The following is a 22729-nucleotide window of genomic DNA, read 5'->3' on the forward strand; positions in this document are numbered from 1 at the left end:
TTCAACCCTTTACCTATCACAAATGATTCCTATCTAATTCCCAAGCTAATAAAAGTAATTTCCGTATGCTCACCCTTAATTAGCCTCTCCGGCACAATTAGGTAGAAGAGAAAACTTTTTGTCAGCTGGAAGACGTCAGGAATCCCGTTGTAAAAGTTACACGTGTTGAAAATCCTTGATGAGGCTATAAATCATCAGCAATAAGTTCCGTTTATCTGTGCTAAATTCAGAACAGTTTTTAAATGTCCGAATTTCTATCTCTTAGGCAGAGAATCACACGAGGTAACTTACAGGTCTAATTATTGAAAGAAAAAGTTTACAATTAGAACATCTGTGAGCAGATCTGAGCTTCCCCGGACCTTATCACAGACTAACTAATTATTAATTAATTAGCACCTTTCTTTTCTTGAATCTCATCAGATGACTTCCTCGGACCAATCCAGAAACAGAACTTGATGAATAGCCTTTCTGTATAAAGTATCATATATGCTGGAAGACCCAGGGCCGTTAGACAGATAAGAACAGAATAATTTCTTCAAGATTCACACTGTCCCATTATTAAAGCACAGATGAATGCCCTTGAATAGCAACATTCGGGTACATCCCCATAATGCATCAGGCAGAAACTGTAAAGCAGTGTACTTCTTACTTCTTGCAAAATTCTTGAAAGTTGCTTGCAGAGAGAGATTCTTGAAACAATGGTTCAGGCTTGATGACATCATAGAGGCCTAACCTTCAGGTGTGAATACGGAAATATCCCTACAGACAGACTTATAACACTAGGATTGTTCTCCCTTGAGAAAAGGAGACTGCGTGGGGATATGATCGAGACCTTCAAAATACTGAAAGGAATCGACAAAATAGAGCAGAGAAGATTATTTACATTGTCCAATTTGACAGGGACTAGAGGACATGTAATGAAGCTAAGGGGGGACAGGTTCAGGACTAATGTCAGGAAGTTCTGCTTCACTCAGAGAGTGGTTGACACCTGGAATGCCCTCCCAGAGGAGATTATGACGGAATCGACCGTCCTAGGCTTCAAGAGCAAACTAGATGCATATCTCCTTAAGAGAGGCATATAAGGATATGGTGGACTATAAATTAAGCCAGGTGTACACCTGGCAGGGCCTCCGCGTGTGCGGATCGCCGGACTTGATGGACCGAAGGTCTGATCCGGAGAAAGCAGTTCTTATGTTCTTATGTTATGTTCTTATGTTCTTAGACGATTTTCGAAACAAAAAACATTTTTAATGTATTTTTCGAAAATGTGTCCTAGGCTGTTTTTTTTTTTTACTTTGGACAACTTGCAACTTAGACAAAAATGGACTTAGACATTCCTTTCGATTATGCCCCTCTGTGAGATTTGTGACCCAACATTTCCAATTCAAACCAAAGAACCGCTAACCAAAGACACAAATTATAGAAATCCATAACTAGAAAAAAAAATTTCCTAGGTCCTAGAGCCACACACCATGCAATAGAGCAGTGATTCTCAAACCTGAGGGACCACCAGCAGTTGGGTTTTCAGGATATTAATTAATATGCATAAGACAGATTTGCATGTCTTGTCAATTCTATTTTATGCAAGTCTCATTCATGTATATTCATTAGGGACATCCTGAAACTCCAACTGGCTGGTATTTTGATTGATATTGCTTGGAGCTTGCTCTTATAAATATTTCAGAACTCAACTGAAAACTTACCGGTCTCTCTTTTCAAAATACTTGGTCAAATAAATTCTTTTTGTCATTCTTAAATTGTTTTTAGTTTATAATCTTTTGTAAACCGTGTAGAACTCATGGTTACGCGGTTAAAAAGTATGATGTTATGTTATAATAGTACCCTGAACAGGTTAGAGAACCACATAAAGCACTTCTGAAGATATTCAGTTTGCCTCTAGGCTTTTGGACTTTGTAGTAAGCCTGAGTTTACAGATATACTCTAGGTATGACATAGCAGAAAATTGGAGAGTGCCGCTTTTTCAGACGTTATAATGTTGTACAGGAAATAATGAGAAATCTCCTGTGTTGCAGAGAATTTGGTCAGTTGGCAGTGGAGCTCTTGGACCAGTCATACAAGCAGGATGAGCAGCTGGCCATGAAGCTGCTGACCTATGAGCTGAAGAACTGGAGTAATGCCACATGCCTGCAGCTGGCTGTAGCCGCCAAGCACCGCGACTTCATTGCTCACACCTGCAGCCAAATGCTCTTGACAGACATGTGGATGGGCAGACTCAGGATGCGCAAAAATTCAGGTCTTAAGGTTAGTGCTACTTATATCAGTCAACAGTATCGTCCTCGTGTTGTCTTTTTTTATGTCAGTAATACAATTAAGAGTATTACATTTATACCATAGATCACTTTATACCAGTGTACATATACATACAATTTAGTGCCTCAAGGTTTTGTTTGTGTGTGAGCATTATCTCCTCCTTCTCTCTGCCCTTCCCCACCATCTGTGAGTGCCATCTCCTCCCTTTCTTCTCCCCTATTCTCATTCCATCTCTCTTCTCTTCCCCAATCCTCCCATCCCTATGCACCATGTCCTCCTCTCTCTCCCCTTCCCCTCCATCTCTATGTACCATCTCCTCCTCTTTCCCTCTACTATGGTCTGGAACTTTTATCCTCTCCTTCCTACAGTCTGGCATATCTCTCCCCTCCTTCCTTTTTCTCCTCCCCCTTTGTGGTCTGGCATCTCTCTGTCTTTCCCTTTCCCTTCTCCTCCCTCTACCTTAGTCTGGAATCCCTCCCTTCTCCTTCCTTTCCCCGCTCTGACATCTGTCTCCTTCCCTTTCTCCTTCCAGTGTTCTGGCATTTTTATCTGCCCCTTCCATTCCCTCCCTTGTTGGTCTGGATTCTTTCCTTCCCTTTTTTCCCCTTCCCCGTGGTCCAGCATGTCTCTTACCCCCCACCCCCACCCCCCATGCTATCCTTCTCCTTCCCTCCCCTGGGATCTGGTGCTTGTTCACACGGCACTGTTGTAACTCTTCGGGCCATTGGTAGCATGACTGAAATAAACATGCTGCCTTCAGCATCCTGAAAGCTTTCTTTCTGCTACTGCTTTCCACTTATGTGGGGACTGGAGGCAGTAGCAGAGGAGGAGCTTCCGGGTCGCCGAAGGCAGTGTTTACTTCAGTCATGCTGCCAATGGCCCAAAGAGTTACAGCAGTGCCGGGTGAGCAAGCACCAGATCCCACAGGAGCGGGGGGGGGGGGGGAAGGAGGACTCCAGATAATTGAGGAGGGGGGGATGGAGGACTCTAGATAGGTGTGCGAGCTGTTTAGGGGGCACTAGATGTCTGGTTTCCCCGGACAAAAGTTATAAAATTTAAAAAACACCCAGGCTCCCACCACAGTTCTCAAAAAGAAGACATATCGGGGAAACCTGGATATCTGGTAGTGTGTGAACTTTGCAGAAGGCAAGATTCCTTAAGAGCAACTGAATTGCAAGTTTATTTATTTCTTTGTTTTGAGTTTTGTAGTAAAGAAGATTTATTTAAGGAATTCAGAGTCCAGTCTAAATGTAATTTGGCTATAGATCCAATGAGTTTATACTAACAGGGATCCTGTGGGAGAGCCAATAATAGCCCTTTAATGCCACATTTTGGAGGACATTTCTCTGTTTTGGAAATGAGCTCCATGGAACATATTTTGAATTTATTTAGTTCATGTCTTTTTCAGTAGTAGGTTAAGGTGAATTACACTCAAGTTCACTAGATATTTTCTTGTACCTAGAGGGCTCACAATCTAATTTTGTACCTGAGGAAATGTGGAGAGTTAAGTGACTGGCCCAAAATCACAAAGAGCTGTAATGGGATTTGAACCTTACTGCTCTCACTGATAGGCTACCACTCTTATGTAATTTGCATAATTACAGTCTGAGTACACAGTAAGTCTCCTTTAAGGATCCGTTGAGTGGGATTTTTTTTTCCATACTTGGTCAGACCAATGGTCCATCTAGCCCAGTATCCAGTTTCCATAGTGGTCAATCCAAATCACTAGTACCTGGCAGAAACTCAAATAGTAACAACATACCATGCTACTGATCCAAGGCAAACAGTGGCTTCCCCCATGTCTGTCTCAATAGCAGACTATAGACTTTTCCTCCAGGAACCAGCTACATTAGCCACTCTTACCACAACCTCTGGCAATGCGTTCCAGAGTTTAACTGTTCTCTGAGTGGAAAAAAATTTCCTCCTATTGGTTTTATAAGTATTTCCCTGTAACTTCGTTGAGTGTCCCCCCAGTCTTTGTAATTTTGTATTGGGTATAAAATTGATTCACTTGTACCCATTCTATACTGTTCTATACAATATTCTATAATATAGGGCTCCTTTTACAAAGGCACATTAGCAGGTTTAACACGCATTAGCAGGTTTAACCCCCACGCTAGCAGAAAAACTACCGCTTAATCAAGAGGAGGCGGTAGCGGCTAGCGCGGCCGGCGGTTTAGCGTGCGCTATCACGCACGTTAAACCGCTAACGTGCCTTCGTAAAAGGAGCCCATAAGTAGCCTAACTTCTGGGAATGCCTCTGACCCGCCCAAGCCCCTCTCTTGGCCATGCCCCGTTTTGAGTTGCACACTTAGATATTTAGGCATGCATCTTATAGAATAAAGCACAGGGCAGATGCACGCCTTACTCCAAATGAGGGCCAATTAATGCTAATTATTGATTGTTAGCATCTGATTTAAAAATTAATTTGTGCATGGATCTGCGATTGGCACCCTAATTTGCATGCCCAACTTTGGGTGATCTATATAAAATTCATGGCACACTGCATGGTAAAATACTTTTTCTATGGTAGTAACTACATGAGAACATGCTGAGAACACTCCCAGCATTTGGGCTTCATATTCAATGGAACACTAATTTTTCCATTTAACATCCAGTAAATGCAGAACTTTATTGGTTAATAGGCCCCTTAATGTGACATGCATAGTTTCTAACCACTGCTGCAAGCATCTCCATACCCTCAACCCTTCTGACTCTGGCTAAAAGTGTGTGCATTGTCAAAGTATGTCTGTAATTTCAAGTGATTATAACGTCACATACAAACTCAGTCAATACCAGACATTACAGTCTACGGCCCAGAAATATCAAAGAAGAGACAAGTTAATTTCATCTTGTATTTTTTGTAATGGGTATAACTTATGAGCAGACTGGATGGACCGTTCAGGTCTTTATCTGCTGTCATTTACTATGTTACTATGTATGTATGGTAAAACTAGAGGGCATAAATTGAGGTTATGGGGTGATAGACTTAAGAGTAATGTTAGGAAATTCTTTTTCACGGAGAGGGTGGTGGATGCCTGGAATGCCCTCCCAAGAGAGGTGGTGGAGAACAAAATGGTGAAACAAACACTTTCACCAGTGCAATAGAATGTCACAAAAATCAGTACTGCTGCAGTTTCAATAGAGGGAGTTTCAAATGACTGGAGGAAAAAGCCTCAGATTGGAACCCTTCCACCACCACAATGGTGGTCCAAGGTGGTCAGGCGAACACCTCACTGGCAAAAAACCTCCAGACCGACTCCCAATAGTAGTAAACTTGAAGCAGGGCTGTTGTGCAGAAGATAGAGGAAAAATCCACTTATCTAAATTGTTGATCGGTACACCGACGATGGCCAGCGTTTCACATATCTGCTGCCTCAGGGTGTAGAGCAATCCGATCACACTTTAAGCTGGACGCAAACCGCATGGCCAGCGTTTCACATATCTGCTGCCTCAGGGTGTAGAGCAATCCGATCACACTTTAAGCTGGACGCAAACCGCATCTCAAGATCAATCTTGAGATGCGGTTTGCGTCCAGCTTAAAGTGTGATCGGATTGCTCTACACCCTGAGGCAGCAGATATGTGAAACGCTGGCCATCGTCGGTGTACCGATCAACAATTTAGATAAGTGGATTTTTCCTCTATCTTCTGCACAACAGCCCTGTTTCAAGTTTACTACTATTGGGAGTCGGTCTGGAGGTTTTTTGCCAGTGAGGTGTTCACCTGACCACCTTGGACCACCATTGTGGTGGTGGAAGGGTTCCAATCTGAGGCTTTTTCCTCCAGTCATTTGAAACTCCCTCTATTGAAACTGCAGCAGTATTGATTTTTGTGACATTCTATTGCACTGGTGAAAGTATTTGTTTCAACATTATTAGCTTTTCACATTTCCGAGTTGTTTTTGGAGAACAAAATGGTGACAGAATTTAAAAAAGTGTGGGTCAAACAGAAAGCGAAGGTATAAATTGAACAACTAGGGCCAGAACTGAGCAGGCTTGCATAATCAGTGTACGCCGTGGCATACCTAGCATATGTGACACCCGGGTCCCATCATTTTTTGACCCCCCCCCCATCTATATGAAAAATATGATTTTTAGTAACAATCCACATATCGCACAACAAGAGTGTACCTAGGAAAAGGTAGCATCTTAAACACTGCAGTGAGCACTAGAACACCAACACATACATTGTAAAACTAAACAAGCCAGATCCTGCATAGTCAATTGATCCTGTACAGTCAATGCTATCAGAAAGCCATGTCCCTTTCATACACACAGATACACCCTCGCCCAATATGGAATAATCACAAACTAAAAATAGAAATATGTAGACAAAAGTTAAACTGAACCGCCAAGAAACCAGACTCTGCATACAATGCAACACTACAACACCACAAAAACAGTAATACATGTCCTCTAATACTGTGCAAAATATAAAGACAGTAGATGTAAATTTTAAAAAACTGATACATAACAATCACCACTTTACAAATTAACAAATAAAAATAAAACAAATAATGAGAAGAAAATACCATTTTATTGGACTAATCCCCGTAAACTCGGTCCCCATCCCCGCAAACCACCTGATTTCATCCACATAAGCCTTTAATTGTTTTATATTGAACTTATTATATTAAAGTATAAAAAGAAACAATATTCTGTACAATTGTCAATTTATAAATCAACGTCTTCTCCCCAGTATCTCTTCCCCATTTCCCTTCAGTGTCTTCAACCCACTCTCTCCACTTTCCTTCAGCGCACGCACATAAAAACAAGCAAGTAATTTTATATCATTTTCATTCTATTCATTCATAGAAATTAAAGTCTAAATAATGCCAGTCACATAACAAAACATGATTTTACAAAAATAATTCCCTGCACAGTCAAGCCTGCTAGGATTACTAGATGTCTTTCAGCAGCTCTCCTCCCTCCCCCCCTTACCTTCGTGGCCAAGTCAAAATGATCTACCAACAATAAAATTTTAAGCACACTGTACGCAGAGAAAATGTTAATTATCATTTATATTCTGCGGGTTTTCAAAGAGATGACTTTATGCAATGTCACCACAGTAACAACTATGCAAAAATAGACAAATATACCACCTCCTTTTTTACTAAACCGCGATAGCGTTTTTTAGCGCAGGGAGCTGTGCTGAATGCCCCAAGCTGCTCTCAACGCTCATAGGCTCCCTGCGCTAAAAACCGTTATTGCGGTTTAGTAAAAGGGGGCCATAGTGCAAAATATAGACAGCATATATAAATTCTCAAAACGGACACATTTTGATCACTAAATTGAAAATAAAATCATTTTTTCCTACCTTTGTTTGGTAATTTCATCAGTCACTTTATTCTTCTGACTGTGCATCCAATATTTCTTCCCTTCTTTCAGCTTCCTGTATGCTTCCTCTCCTCCAGACCTCATTCCCTCTCTCAACTTTTTCTTTGTTTCATCCTGTCCCCTTCTTTCTTTCTCTCTCCATGCCCCCTTTCTTTCTGTATGTCTGTCTTTCTCTCTCTCTCTCCTTGCTCCATTTCTTTCTTTTTTTCACCCTGCCCCTTCTTTCTTTCTCTTTCCCTGCCCCCTTTCTTTCTCTATGTCTGTCTGTTTCTCCATGCCCCATTTCTTTCTTTCTTTCACCCTGCCCCCTTCTTTCTTTATCTCTCTCCATGCCCCCTTTCTTTCTCTATGTTTGTCTTTCTCTCTCTCTCTCTCTCCATGCCCCATTTCTTTCTTTCTTTCACCCTGCCCCCTTCTTTCTTTCTCTCTCCATGCCCCCTTTCTTTCTCTGTGTCTGTCTCTGTCTCTCCGTGCCCCATTTCTTTCTTTCTTTCACCCTGCCACCTTATTTCTTTCTCTCTCCCCATGCCCCCTTTCTTTCTCTATGTTTGTCTTTCTTTCTTTCTCTCTCCGTGCCCCATTTCTTTCTTTCATCCTGCCCCCTTCTTTCTCTCTCCATGCCCCCTTTCTTTCTCTGTCTGTCTTTCTCTCTCTCTCCGTGCCCCATTTCTTTCTTTCTTTCACCCTACCCCCTTCTTTCTTTCTCTCTCCATGCCCCCTTTCTTTCTCTATATCTGTCTTTCTCTCTCTCTCTCCCCATGCCCCATTTTTTTCTTTCTTTCTTTGTTTCACCCTGCCCCCTTTCTTTCTTTCTGGCTCCCTGTCTTCTTCCCCCCCTTTCTTTCTTTCTCCCTGCCCTCCCCCATGCCACCGCCATTGGGAAACATGCTGCCGCCGGGAAAAGGCTGCCACTGGCCATCGGGAACAGGCCAGTGCCGAGTTCGCCCTGCTTCTCTTCCCCGCGGGCTGACTAATTCTCGCCGCCTGATGTCAATTCTAATGTCAGAGAGGATATTCTGAGCCAGCCAAGCATCAATTGGCTGGCCCAGAACGTCCTCTCCGATGTCAGAATTGATGTCGGGCGGCTAGAGTTGGTCGGCCTGCGGGGAAGAGAAGCAGGGAGGGAGAACTCAGTGCCGGCTTGTTCCTGATGATGGCAGTGGCAGCCCTTCGCCGGCGGCAGCCTATTCCCCAGTGGGTGGCCAGCTGTGCACCCCCTTGGGCCGTGCACCCGAGGCGGACCGCCCCCCCTTGTACGCCACTGAGTGTACGTACCTTATATGACTGTATAATTGGGATGGGCTAGGGAGGGCTTCGACGGCAGCTACAATACTTTGAGATGGTTTAGAAAGGCTGGAGTGAGCTTGGACAGCAACTTCAGTCATTTGAACCTAATGACAGTACCTGGAAAACTTCTTTGACAAAAATGTCAAAGAAAAAAAAGACTGGATGGCCAGAGGGGTCTTTATCTGACATCATTAAGAGAAGAAAAAATACTAGATCATTTCAAAGGGAGACTAAAAAGCCATCTCTTCAAAGATGCCTTCTCGATGTAACTTTGTACCTGACCATTAATCTCCACAAGAGTCAAAAAAGTCATTCTCAGTTCATCTTAAACCAACCCTCCCTTTTGTTTTTGCATCTTGAATGTTTTCTTTTCTTTTAGCAAATGTAGTTCCTCCCCGCCTACCCCAGTGTCCCAGTGCATCAAATAAACCCCAAAAATATGTTTATGTATTTTAACATTGTATAAGTTTTATTTTTGTAATTCACATAGAAACATAGGAATTGGCAATTATGTCACATTTTAAGAAAACTATAAACTATAAAACTATGTAACTATGTAACTTCTCATATTAAGCCTTTGACATTTTACCCCTTTATATATTCTTTTGGCAACATGGACAAATCGTCATAACCAATGACATTTCTTGAATCTGAATCCATAATCGTTGCAGTTATGTCCTACGTCAGAAGGCGCTTAAGAACCTGGCTCCCAACAGATATGAACTTTGATGTGCACCTGAATAATCGCACTCTGACTGCTCTGTACTTTCAGGAGTTCTGTTGTTAGATAATTTGCTGTTATCATTATTATTGCTTTAGGTAATTCTAGGACTTCTACTTCCTCCTTCAATCCTCAGCCTAGAATTCAAGAACAAGGACGAGATGCCATACATGTCTCAGGCCAATGAGATGGACCTGCAGGAGAAGGAACCGGAGGACCCAGAGAAGCCTGTGAAGGAGAAAGAAGACGAGGACATGGAGCTGACAGTAAGATCAAATCATAGCATTTATTTATTTGGATTTCTTAACTGCCTATATATTAATCATTTCGATAGCACTATTAGACATATGCAGCGCTGTACACTTTATATGCAGGTAATATCTCTGTCTCTAGCAGGCACACAATCTAAGATTTGTACCTGGGGCAATGGAGTACCAAGGAGGCTACAGTGGGTACTTTATGGGGTAATGAGTTTAAAGCAACCTTGCCTAAGTGGCCTTTTAATTTGGTCTTGAACACTGCCAGGAATGGGGCTTGACGTTCCGACTCAGCAAGTACAATTCAGCATAAAGCTTACAATTTTGTTAACAAGTTTCAAGTTTATTAAAAAAAAATTTAAACCGCTTGATCAGTTTTCTAAGCGGTGTACAATATAAAATAACAACATAACAGTAGTAAAAAAAAAACAAAAAACTAACCTCCCCTCCTCCTTTACTAAATCGCTGAAAGCTCCGCGTTGCTCCCGACGGTGATAGAGTTTCTATGAGTATCGGGAGAAGCGCGGAGCATTCAGCGCAGCTCCCTGCTCTACTAACCTCTAGCGCGGTTTAGTAAAAGGAGAGGGGGGGAGGTCAATATAAAGAAATACAATGAATGAGATAAATTCAAAATCAACAAATTGAAACTTGATAATAGGACTACTATGAAACATTTTCATATAACAGCACTGAAATTCAAATAAGAGAGATATAATGCAATGTCAGCATAATACTTATGAAACACCAACTTCTACTTAATAGACTACAATCTATTGGAATTGCAGACCAAGTTCTCTCATGGTTTGTATCATATTTCACAGACCATCCTTCTACTGTTCTTTTTAATGACTCAATGTCTAAAACCTCACAGACCACGTATGGTGTACCTCAAGGATCTATTCTTTCTCCTTTGTTATTTAGTATTTTTCTTGCACCATTGATGACCTCATGCCAATCTGTAGGTTTCCATGTATTTGCCTATGCTGATGATATTCAGCTTTTAACTCTTCTGACATCTTAAAGATTAATGAGAAACTCGATCAAGTTTATCATTGGTTGGACACTAACAGATTGGCACTTAATATTAACAAAACTAATGTGATGCTTTTTCCATGGAAAGATAGTTCTAAACTTGTTTCCTCTATTTCTATAAAAAATGTTCCCCTACAATCAGTTAACAGCATTAATATTTTAGGGGTGATCTTTGATCATAAACTGACTTTCCATGACCACATTAGTAATATTGTTAAAACAACCTTTTACAGGCTGCGCCAAATTCGCTCACTTTCACAATTTTTATGTTCAAAATCTCTTAATATTCTCATTCATTTTCTGGTGATCTCTAAAATTGATTATTGTAATGCCCTTTTTAAGGGCATTTCTCAGAATGAAATAAAATGCTTACAAATTATTCAAAATGCTTCCATTAAACTTATAACTAAAACTAGGAAATTTGATCATGTAACACCTCTTTTTAGGAAAGCACATTGGCTTCCTATATCTCACCGGATAACATATAAATTATGTATACTTACTTTTAAATCCCTGTTTTATAAAACTCCAGCATTCATCTATAAATAGAACACTGAGATCCAATGAACAAAATCTATTGACGATCCCTTCTCTTAGGATTATTAATACAAGACGGCAATTTATTTTTTCTGTTTCTGCACCTCAAATTTGGAATTCTCTCCCTATTTATTTAAGGGAAGAACGCAATCTGGAGAAATTTAAGAGTAATTTTAAAACTTTTCTTTTTAAAGTTGCTTTTGATAATTAGTTAGCAGTCCGCTGGTCAAATTTTTATTTCCATTGTTTAATTTTATGACTATTGTCTTCCCTACCTTTTGTTTTACTCCCCGATTGTCTTACTTTTCTTTAATGATTTTGTATTTCATTCTCCTTTTCCCACGTGTCCATGGTTTGTAATGTCTGTTTTTTAGTCCGCTCGGATGTAAAATATTGTAAAGTGTTGTATTGTCCCCCAAATACTGTAATTTTAAAAATGTTCATTGCTTAGAAATATGATTGAGCGATTAATCAAAAATTTTATTAAACTTGAAACACCTAATAAGCGCACATCAGAACATTCAAATAACACAGATATGATGCTAATGCTTTTCTACAATACAGCTTATCTTACAGCTGAGGGGCCAAGTGCAGTTATTAGATGGAGATAAGATGTGTGGTACAACGCAGTAAGAAAAATAAAATAACCAGACAACAAAGGTAGAAAGAATTTTATTTTCTGTTTAGTGAATGGAATATGTCAGTTTTTGGAAATGTATAGAGTTGATGGGGTCCAGGCAGAAATTTGGGCCAGGACCCCCAAAACCTGATAACAGGCTGTGTCTACTTCAGCTTCAGGCAGGCTTTGGGGCCCTCTCTGGCCTGAGGGCCCAGAACATTTGCTCTGATTGCAACCCCCCCTTCATCCCCAAGCGCTTGCCCTGACATCTGCTATCTTTATATAGTCAAAGTAAAAAGGGGGCATATATTTCTTTGTTTGGTGTTGCAAGAGTCTGGTTTCCTGGGGTTTCGGATGAATTTTTACTAGGGCTCCTTTTATCAAGGTGAGCTACGGGGGATTAGTGCGTCGGACATGTCATCACGCGCTAACCCCCGTGGCAGCCTAAAATCCTAACGCCTTGTCAACGGAGGCGTTAGGTACTAGCGCGGCAGGCGGTTTAACACGCGGTATTCCGCGTGTTAAACCGCTACCGCGCCTTTGTAAAAGGACCCCTTACTTTATGATCAATGAGTTTGTATTTGGTGAGTGTCTCAATGTGTTCTAGTTGAGTGGCAGTGGCCAGTTATTCTGGTATGATGGAGTTTCTTTGTAAATATCTGTAGTAATCCAGCTTTGTTCAGTCTTTGCAACAGTTGTATTGATGTCCCATGTCTCACTGCATATTTATTGTGCTGCCTTTGCTAACGTATGGTCCTTGATATGTGAATTATGGAAATTATGGCAGAATGGTAATTTTTCTTCAGGTCCTGAGTAAATTTTTATACAGTTTTTTTTATTACTTTGCAATATGTCTGTACTGACAGAATTAATGTTGCTGTTACTGATATTGTATTAGAAGCAAATATTTTTTTGTTTAGAATGTCGTATGGGGAAATGCCCTAACTCTGCTCTGTGGTTGGGGGGGAGGCTAAGAAGTTCTATGATTGCAGAATATATGTTTGAATTTAATACCGTATGGAGAAAGCATATGTATGTTGAGGAACTATGGGGAGAGCTATGGCTCACTGGGGGTTAAAGAGAGCAACCTTTTTGTACTACTCCCTCCCAGCCCTCATTGTGGCCTGCAGGCGCTCAGTCCTATACTGCTGCCCTCACTGTTGGGAGTGAGACGGGATGCAGTAAGGGGCAGAATTGCGGTGGAGTAGGGCAGTGACGGGTGCCGAGTTTTTATGTTTCAAAAAGTTGGCAACTCTAGGTGTGCCATTCACATAGCTGGCGGGAATATCCAAGCCCCCACCAACTGAAGATATCTGCAGCCTGCCAACCCTCCCCCCCCCACCCCATCAAAAAACCTGTGGTGGGTTGGTCGTGCTGCTCCAAACTGCTGAGCACAGTCAATTCTTATGCCTGTTTTTAGTTCATGAGTGAGAACTGAGCATGCCTGCGGTGCTGGTGTCAGTGGCCCAGAGCACTGCCTTTGACTGCTGCAATTTCTAAACATGGGTTGGCGGGTTGTGATTGTCTTCAGCTAGTGGCACTGAGAATCTTTCTTAGCTAAGGTATTTCATTTTTAAAGTTTACAGGATAGGGGCAGAGAAGGGAAGAGGAAATGTATGCCCACCCAGCTTACCTACTAACCCACCCACAAATTGTCTTCTGGCTATGCCACGACCGTGAGATAGGAGGCGACATTCTATTGTAGATTGGGAAGTGGTTAAAAGATAGAATACAGAGAGTAGTGCTATGGTCAATTCTCTTCAAGTTTCAAGTTTATTAAGAAATTTTTTATACCGCTCAATCAAACTTCTAAGTGGTGTACAAATAAGTGCTATTAAGGATCCACAGACACAGGCTTACATAGGTAAAACTTGAGATAGGTTACGAGACCAATATTACATAGCATAAAAACGAATGGGCACAAGAGGAAAGAGGGAGGAACTACAATAATCAAGTAAAGTTAACATAAAAAGGTAGGTACGATAGGAAGGGGATTTTTTTTTTTTTTTAAATGATGATGATTAAAATTAAAACTTAAAACTGTTTGTCCTAATAAGGGCAGTTAGGTGTCAAAAGCATCTTGAAAGAGAAAAGTTTTTTGGTTATTTTTAAAACAGGGAAGAGAAACTTCTGTACGAAGATGGTTAGGGGTAGAATTCAAAAGTGAAGTGGCAGTTACCACAAAATTATTAGATCTAATGGTATTGATATGTTTTAAGGAAGGAATTGTTAGGAAATTTTGAGATGTAGAGCGAAGAACTTTAGAGGGCCAGTAAGGTATGATTCGATTATTAATGGAGGAAGGTGAATAACGGAGTAGCGCAAGGATCTGTACTGGGACTGGTGCTTTTTAAAATATTTATAAATGATCTAGAAATGGGAATGCTGAATGAGGTAATCAGATTTGCAGATAACATGAAACTATTTATAGATGCAAAATCACAGGCGGGTTCCATGAGATTGCAGGATGACCTTGAGAGGCTGGAAGACCGGGCATCCAAATGGAAATTAAATTTAATGAAGAAAAGTGCAAAATGATGCACATTGGGAAGAATAACTGAAAGTATACAAATATAAGAATAGCCATACCGGGTCCGACCAGTAGTCCATCTAGCCCAATCCACTTGGCAGAAACCCAAATACTAGCAACATTGCATAGCTACACATTGCTAGGTTCCACATTAGGAGTCACCATTGAAGAAAAGGATTTAGATATCATCATGGACAATATGTTGAAATTTTCTGCTCAGTGTGTGGCAAGAGCCAAAAAAAAGCAAACAAAATGTTAGGAATTATTAGGAAAGAAATAGAGAATAAAACAGAGTATCATAATGAAACAGAAAAATGAAGGCAGATAAAGAACCAATGGTCCATCAAGCCCAGTAGCCCATTCTCACTAGTACCTGCCCAAAACCCAAAGAGTAGCAACATTCCATGCTTCCCCCATGTCTTCCTCAATAACAGACTATGGACTTTTCCTCCAGGAACTTGTACAAACCTTTCTTAAAACCAGCTATGCTATCTGCTTTTACGACAACCTTTGGCAACACGTTCCAGAGCTTAACTAGTCTCAGAGTGAAAAAAAAAAAATTCCTCCTATTGGTTTTAAAAGTGTTTCCCTCTAACTTCATCGAGTGTCCCCTAGTCTTTGTAATTTTTTGACAGAGTGAAAAATCAATTCACTTGTACCCATAGGAAGTGGCGTAGTAAGAGGGCATGGGCATGGACCACCCCAGGCACTAACTTACTGGAGTCTACTGCACCTCTCCTCTTCACTCCCCTCTGTGTCCCTGTTGCCCTGACATTGCAGCACCCCTGTACCACTTTGCAGCTTTGCTGGCAGCAAGCAGGCTGTCCTACACACTTCTTGCGCCATCCTCATCCTTCCTTTGATATCACTTCCTGTGAATGGGCCAGGAAATGACATCAGAAGGAAGCCTCAGCTGGCGTGAGCAATGGCAAAGCCTGCTCACTGCCGGCAAAGAGGGGAAAGAGGTCTGAGGGGAGGATGCATTGCAGTAATTTCAGGACAGCGGGAAAGAGTTCATGGGGGGGGGGGGTCGCATGGGGTGGTGATGCAAGGCGCCTCTGCCCTGGGTGTCAACTTCCCTTGCTATGCCACTAGCCATATGGCCTATCCAGTTTGCCCATTCCTGCCAATGCAACTTCCTGTTTCCACCTGGGTGGATCGTGGCAGAGGGAAAGCTTCGGTACAGCCTCTGGCTGCTTATGTGAGTGTGTGCTGTGCTGGCACACCTCTGAAAAGGTAAAGTTTGAACTTCAAAGGTGATCATGAAGGTGTGGGGAAGGGAGGGAGCTGGTCCAATGAGGGAAAGATGCTTGAACTGCAGGGCCCCCTGGAACCGTGGGGCCAAGGGCAACTGCTCTGTTTGCCCTCCCCTAACTCTGGCCCTGGCTAATGCTTACATGAAGATTACTGATCACATGAACGGGTCGGGTTTTAACACACAAAGACATGTTATCATGGCTTAGTAAACAGCCCCTTAAATTGCTAGAAAAAATACTGTTTATTTAAACAGTGGCAACACGGAACCTACTATGTCCTGTGTGCCCCAACCTCTGCATACATGGGTTCATGTTAACAGAAAGCCCTTGCATACAGAGGGATTGAGGTACCACATGATTTGTCTTCATGATGTCTATTGAAGAGGGATTCAGCTTATAACAATCGTTCCCAAATCTGTCCTGGAGGACCCCCCAGCTAGTCAGTTTTTCAGGATAGCCACAATGAATACGAGTGGGAGAGATTTGTAAGCACTGTCTCCACTGCAGCAAATTTTTCTCATGCTGATTCATGAGTGGGTGTTTTCTTGGACTGTCTAATGCTCATGGAAATGTTTTGCTATAAAAGCATCAGCTTGTTCCTGTATAGCTATTTGGGAGGGTAATGAACTATCACGATTGGACACTCTAACTCTATTCTGGGAAATAAGAGAACAGAGAAGCTATAAACATGTGGTTCTAGGTCAGTAACCACCTGGACAATTCCCACCAGACAGTTACTTCCTGCAAAATTACCACCCAGGTCAATATCCTTCCGGACAGCTCCCACCCACTCATGATGAATAGTTCCATTCCATGACCAGACATATATCCAATAATTAAAAAAATAAACCCAAAACCACACCCATTCCACAAAAAAAACTTACCCTAACACTCAGGGGCTGAACATACTCAGGGTCTCCCCTTAACCCTAACACCTGGGGGCTGCACATACTCAGGGTCTCCCCTTAACACTTGGGGGCTGCACATACTCGGGATCTCCCCTTAACACTTGGGGGATGCACATACTCAGGCTATCCTCTAACCCTGACACTCAGTGGCTGCACATATTGAGGGTATCTCCCTAACACTTAGGGGCTGCACATACTTGGGATCTCCCCCTAACACTTGGGGGCTGCACACACTGCAGTCACGTCCAGAGCAGTACAGGAACAGTGTGGAGCAGAACATGAGGTTTTTGAAGATAATACTGGGAAGGAACTGTCTGGAGGGAACATGCTCAGGTGGGAATTGACCTAGATGATAATTGTCCAAGTGGAAACTGTTCTGGGTGCTTACTGGCCTGATACCAAACATGTCATAGGAGTGAGCTTTGTGGAAGCCAGGGGTGCTGTTCCCCCCCCCCCCCCCCAAATATCAAGCAGGCTCCTTCATTGTATCCAAAGACAGGTCATCTATATTTTGTTTGGCAAACCCAATCATTTTGAAATGTTGGTGCCTATGAAGGGTGTTAGCGAGATGTCATTTCCTTCTGGTATGACATTTTTGTTGCTGAGACAATTGCAGGCAGTGAGCATCAGAATCTTGTGTTCTTTCTTTTTTTAGGCAATGTTGGGCAGAGGAAATGGTGAATCATCAAGAAAGAAGGATGACGAGGATGCTCACTCCAGGCACAGGCTGATTCCAGTTGGGAGAAAGATCTATGAATTTTATAATGCACCCATTGTTAAATTCTGGTTCTACACTGTAAGTTATTTATTTACCTTACTAGTTATATACACAGAAGTAGGTGTTTGGCTATTTTTTTATTTATCTGGTTATAAACTGTACGTAAAATAACAAAAAAATTATATACTTGATATGGAAAGATTGACTATGAATGACACATCAAAGAAAAAGAGAAATGTAGAGGCACACATAAACAGAACAATGAAAGAAGAGATGTCAAAACCAACCTTCAGTTTTCTGTACGGAGACACCGACGTGTAACCGCGCAATTTTAGCAGAGCATCACAAGTCCTTTGTTGTCCCCTGAGGAAGGCGACACAGTCGCTGGAATTTGGGTCCGAGTTGGGACCACATTCATTTTGTATGTTAAGGACTTGATTTTGGACTTTGAAAAATTACCAATAAAAAGTATATGTAACTGAAGGTTGGTTTTCACATCTCCTGTGCCTCTTCTTTCGTTGTTCTGTTTTAACCTTAGGCTTGGTACCTTCTTTTCTGCTGAGGCTATATAAACCCCACATTTTCAGAAACCTCATTCCTCGATAAACCCTATCCAAGGAAACAAAGCATCAAGACATATTTCACACCCATTCCAGAATATTCACAAAATCAGAAAAGGTGTACAACAAGGCTGCATACTTTCCCCTTACCTTTTAAATCTCTATGCAGAACAAATCGTCAGAGACGCAAGACTGTATGAAGAAACCTGAGGTGTGAAAATCAGTAGAAGACTCATCAACAACCTTTTCTTTGTTGATGATACCACATTACTGGCTGAAAATGAAGATGATCTGTGGCATCTGATTATAAAGATTAAGGAGTACAGTTTCAAAATGGGCCTATACCTTAATGTGAAGAAGACAAGGATCCCGACAACTGGTAAAATCAATGATTTCATACTTGATGGATCAAAAATCAATAATGAAGCAACAAGAAGTCATAAAATCTAACAATGTTTGGCAAAACAGCTAAAAAGGTCCTAGACAAGATCTTCAAATGGAGAGATGTATCTCGGCATACAAAGATTCAACTTTTTCAAGCTATGGTATTTTCAATAATGCCATATAAATATTAAAGTTGGATAGTGAAAAAGCAAGATAAAAAGAAAAATGATGTCTTTTGAATTATGAATCTTGGAGAAGAACATTCAGCCCAATTTTCAGTTGGCAGAGGGTTCTAACTGCACTGTTTGCTGCCAGCACTAAGTCCCGGGCCATTTCCAGTAACCAACATTGACTATCTGGTTTCATTTATGGCTGCCACATAATAACCGGTTAAGCCGATATTTAGCACTAAAAGGCCATCAGCTAGCACATAAAAATAGGACAGCTATTTATATGGTCCTATTTATGTGTTAACCTTCCCTGGTTAGTGGTGAATATCAAGTCCTAAATGTGACTTGCCCTCAGAACAACCACAAATATTGAATTGGAATAACTGGTTATCTGCTGCTGAATATTCACAGATAGCCAGTGCAATTTAACCGGTTAGCAGCCTTTGTCAACCAGTTAAATCACTGTGGATATCAGGCCCTCTGTTTATTCCATGGACTGCCTGAAGTCACTATTGGAAGAGATTAGATCTAAGCTTTCATTGGAAGCTCAATGGCATGACTTCAGCTTTCATACTTTGCACGCATATGCATAGAGAAAGATCATTAGAAAAAGACATCATGCTTGGTAAGGTTGAAGGTCAGTGCAGAAGAGGAAGACCAGCAATGCGATGGATAACAGCAGCTAGGCGTGCTCTCTATCAACAATTAGTTGCATGACTGAAGACCAAAGACAGATCAGGGCAACTGTCCACAGGGTTGCCATGAGTTGAAAGCAACTGAATGGCACATTACAACAAGCTTGTATTAGCATGGATATAACAGAGTAACTTACAAATTCCCATTCATAAAGCACCAGATTATTTCAGCTAAATTTAGATCAACCAAGTGAGCAAAAATGCTAGAAATAAACTTCAGTGCCAAATATCTCCATATCATAACCTTTAACTATGTTATAGTAATACCAAAATCCTGTGGTCTCAATGTTGGCCCCAATAAACCTACAGAACACTCAGTAGCAACCTGTATGATATGCAGAATAAAATAAAATGACCAGCTCAATACCTCGAGGATGAAAAAGCAGCAGGAGAGGCCTGACCAAAAGGAAATGGGAATTCTGCGCTATTGTGCTAGGTGGGTGATCTCTACCCCTTTGCAGGGGGGGTTTGGGAGTTCCGGCAAGAGGGAGTAGGCATCCTTCCTGCTGATGCTGGGGGTCTCCTGCCACAGCCACTCAAATGACCGCAGTAGGGGTTTCCCCTCCCCCTCCCCACGATCAGCTTAGCCAGCAGGCCTCTCCGAAGCCACAGCTCAGCTGATCGGGGATTTATTAGTTCTATAGCGCTACCCAAAAACTTGGCACAGAAAATAAAAAGCACTATTCTATTAGCCATGTGGTTTTCTACGTAGACTAGCACTTATGCCCAGGAATCGCAACTAAATGTAGGTGCAGTCATTTACACCAATGAAAACTGGTACAAATGCCTCTTCCTAAATTTGGTTGCAACAGCCCTAATTCTGAAATTCTGTATGTAATTTAAAGTAACACCCCCTATCCGCTCATTTCTGTGCCCCCTTTTTTGACTCATGTAAAATTTAAGCATGGATCCTGTACCTAAATTTATGCATGTAACCCTGAATTGATTCGAATTAGCATCAATAATTGTTTGTGAAGTTTAAATTTGATTATTTTTGTTTCAAAGTTCTGTTTGGACTTTCTCCCACATACATGATTGACCTCTTTACTTTTGCAAATAAGAAACAGAGGAGAAATTTGCACCTTGTCTTCCCGTCTGTTAAATATTGCAAATTTAAAAAAACATCATTATCTTTTGTCATATCATGCAAGGATTTGGAAAATCTAATCATGTCTTTGAGTTCTTATGTGAAATTTAGAAGAAATTTAAAGATATACTTGTTTCTTAAATATTTGGGTAATTAATTTTCACGTTTATAGACATTATGGACTCTTTTTACAAAGGTGCGCGTGCGTTTTTAGCGCACGCACTGGATTAGCCTGCGCTATAGTGTGCGCTAGCTGAAAACCTACCGCCTGCTCAAGAGGAGGCGGTAGCAGCTAGCACACGCGGCATTTTAGCACGCATTAAGGCCCTAATGCACCTTTGTAAAAGGAGCCCTATACTTTAGTAATCTATTCTGTGAGTCTTTAACTTACATAATTTTCAATTTGTTCAATTGTGTACACCATTATAAACTTTTGTGAGCCGCATAGAACTTCACGGTCCTGCTGTATATAAGTTGATTGTTATGTTATGTTATGGTGCTAATTAGCTTGTTATTCAGTTAAATTGCATGCACAATTTGAGTATGCGACCAAAACTGTACATGCAATTTTTGGTGCTCTTTATAAAATTAGGGGGTGTGCTTTTTTCTTCACAATCCCAGCCTTTTGGAGGAGCCTTCCCCTAGAAACTCATTGTTGACTATCTTTGAGACATTGTACACCCCTCTTACAGTTATGTGCTATGCAATTTTGGCACCTAGAACAGTATCTAACACATGTCAATTATTGATGCATCTGATGCTTGTAAGTGCTATTATTATATAACATAGGATCACATAGACCCTCCCTCCTAATGAGAACAGGTTGAGGGGCGGGGCTTGGGCGGGGCATGGATGTAACTGGGCGGAGCTGGGCAGGCCTGGGGGCAGGGCTATGGGTCTGGATTTTAGTCAACTAAAGTCTAGTAACCCTAAGAATGAGGGTGATAGGACCTAATTATATAGGACATAAGCATAGTATTTCTAGGGCAAAAAATGGACAGATCCGTGGGATAGAGTTGTCAATAATGCATGTATTTGATAAAATGCTTAAACAGTGTTAATATTTGCATATGCATTTTTTCCATACAGATGGCCTATATTGGATACCTAATGTTGTTCAACTATATTGTATTAGTGAAGATGGAACGCTGGCCTTCTTCCCAGGAATGGATCGTAATCTCATATGTCTTTACTCTAGGAATAGAGAAAATGAGAGAGGTAATTGTTGCACTGTGAGAACCAGCAATATGAATTAAGTGTTCAGTAAGGAAATTGTTTTAAGCTGGGTGTTATTAATACATAAAACACATAAAACCTATCCAGCATGACCAATCCCAATCCAACATCTAACACTCTCCATACCCTTAATACACTCTAATACTCTTCTATTTACCAAACGTTATCTAAAACCCTTAATTCACCCTTTTCCTATCTCCTAAAAACTTCTACTTCCCGTTGATAACTATTTTTACCCGACATTGTTATTACCTTAAAATTTTATCTCATCGCTTATTCTATTCCTTCAAATTTTGAATATAATTCTTGTTTTAGTTTTGATGTAATCCACCTTGAACCGCAAGGTAATGGCGGAATAGAAATCACTAATGTAATGTAACGTAATATAATGTAATTAATGTAATAAAAATGGGCGCCATTGGGCACCATGAAAGATTTGAAGTCTATTTCCCAGGCCAAATAAATTTATGTTTGAATTGTGGTCAAAGGATTTCTAGGGAACAGTCTGTTATATGAGGTCAAGGCTATCCCCTAGGCCTCTGCCTAGTTAGGCTACTTAAAGAACCAAAAGGGAGACATGTATTAACTCACAATGGGGTCCTTTTACTAAGGCGCGCTAGCCGTTTTAGTGCACGATGAACGCTGACGCATCCGTTATAGTCTATGGATGCGTTAGCGCGTGCTAATATTTAGTGCACGCTAACATGGCTAGAGCGCCTTAATAAAAGGACCCCAATGGCAGGAGAAAGAAAAAAAAAAAAAAGGAAGTAGAAAACCCCCTACGAATGAACACTTCTCCCTCCGAATCCACGGTTTCAGCATCCGCGGATTTGGTTATTCGTGATTTGGGAGGGGGGGGCGAGTTTAATTTTATGGGCTATTTTTAAGCCTTACCTGGTGGTCTAGCAGGTTTTCGGGGCAGGAGCGATCTTCCTATGCTCTTGCCCTGTGCAGATCACTCATAGGAAATAGCTGCCATGAGCTCCTGTAGTCTCTCGAGACTACACGGGAACTCCCCGCAGCCATTTCCTATGAGTGATCTGCACGGGGCAGGAGCGTAGGAAGATCGCTCCTGCCTCGAAAGCTCGCTAGCCCACTAGGTAAGGTTCATGGTGGTTTGTTTG

General features: G+C 41.3%; 1 protein-coding gene across 1 annotated transcript in view; it reads left to right on the forward strand.

Moving 5' to 3' along the window:
* TRPM3 (transient receptor potential cation channel subfamily M member 3) overlaps nucleotides 1–22729 on the forward strand; it is a 492536-nt gene that overhangs the window by 382819 nt on the left and 86988 nt on the right. The window contains exons 16-19 of the mRNA XM_033962555.1: nucleotides 2034–2262; nucleotides 9715–9882; nucleotides 17411–17551; nucleotides 21459–21587. Coding sequence (XP_033818446.1) covers nucleotides 2034–2262; nucleotides 9715–9882; nucleotides 17411–17551; nucleotides 21459–21587 — 667 coding nt within the window. The remainder of the gene's footprint in view (nucleotides 1–2033; nucleotides 2263–9714; nucleotides 9883–17410; nucleotides 17552–21458; nucleotides 21588–22729) is intronic.

This window comes from Geotrypetes seraphini, chromosome 1, assembly GCF_902459505.1.
Source record: "Geotrypetes seraphini chromosome 1, aGeoSer1.1, whole genome shotgun sequence".
Taxonomy (NCBI): Eukaryota; Metazoa; Chordata; class Amphibia; order Gymnophiona; family Dermophiidae; genus Geotrypetes; species Geotrypetes seraphini.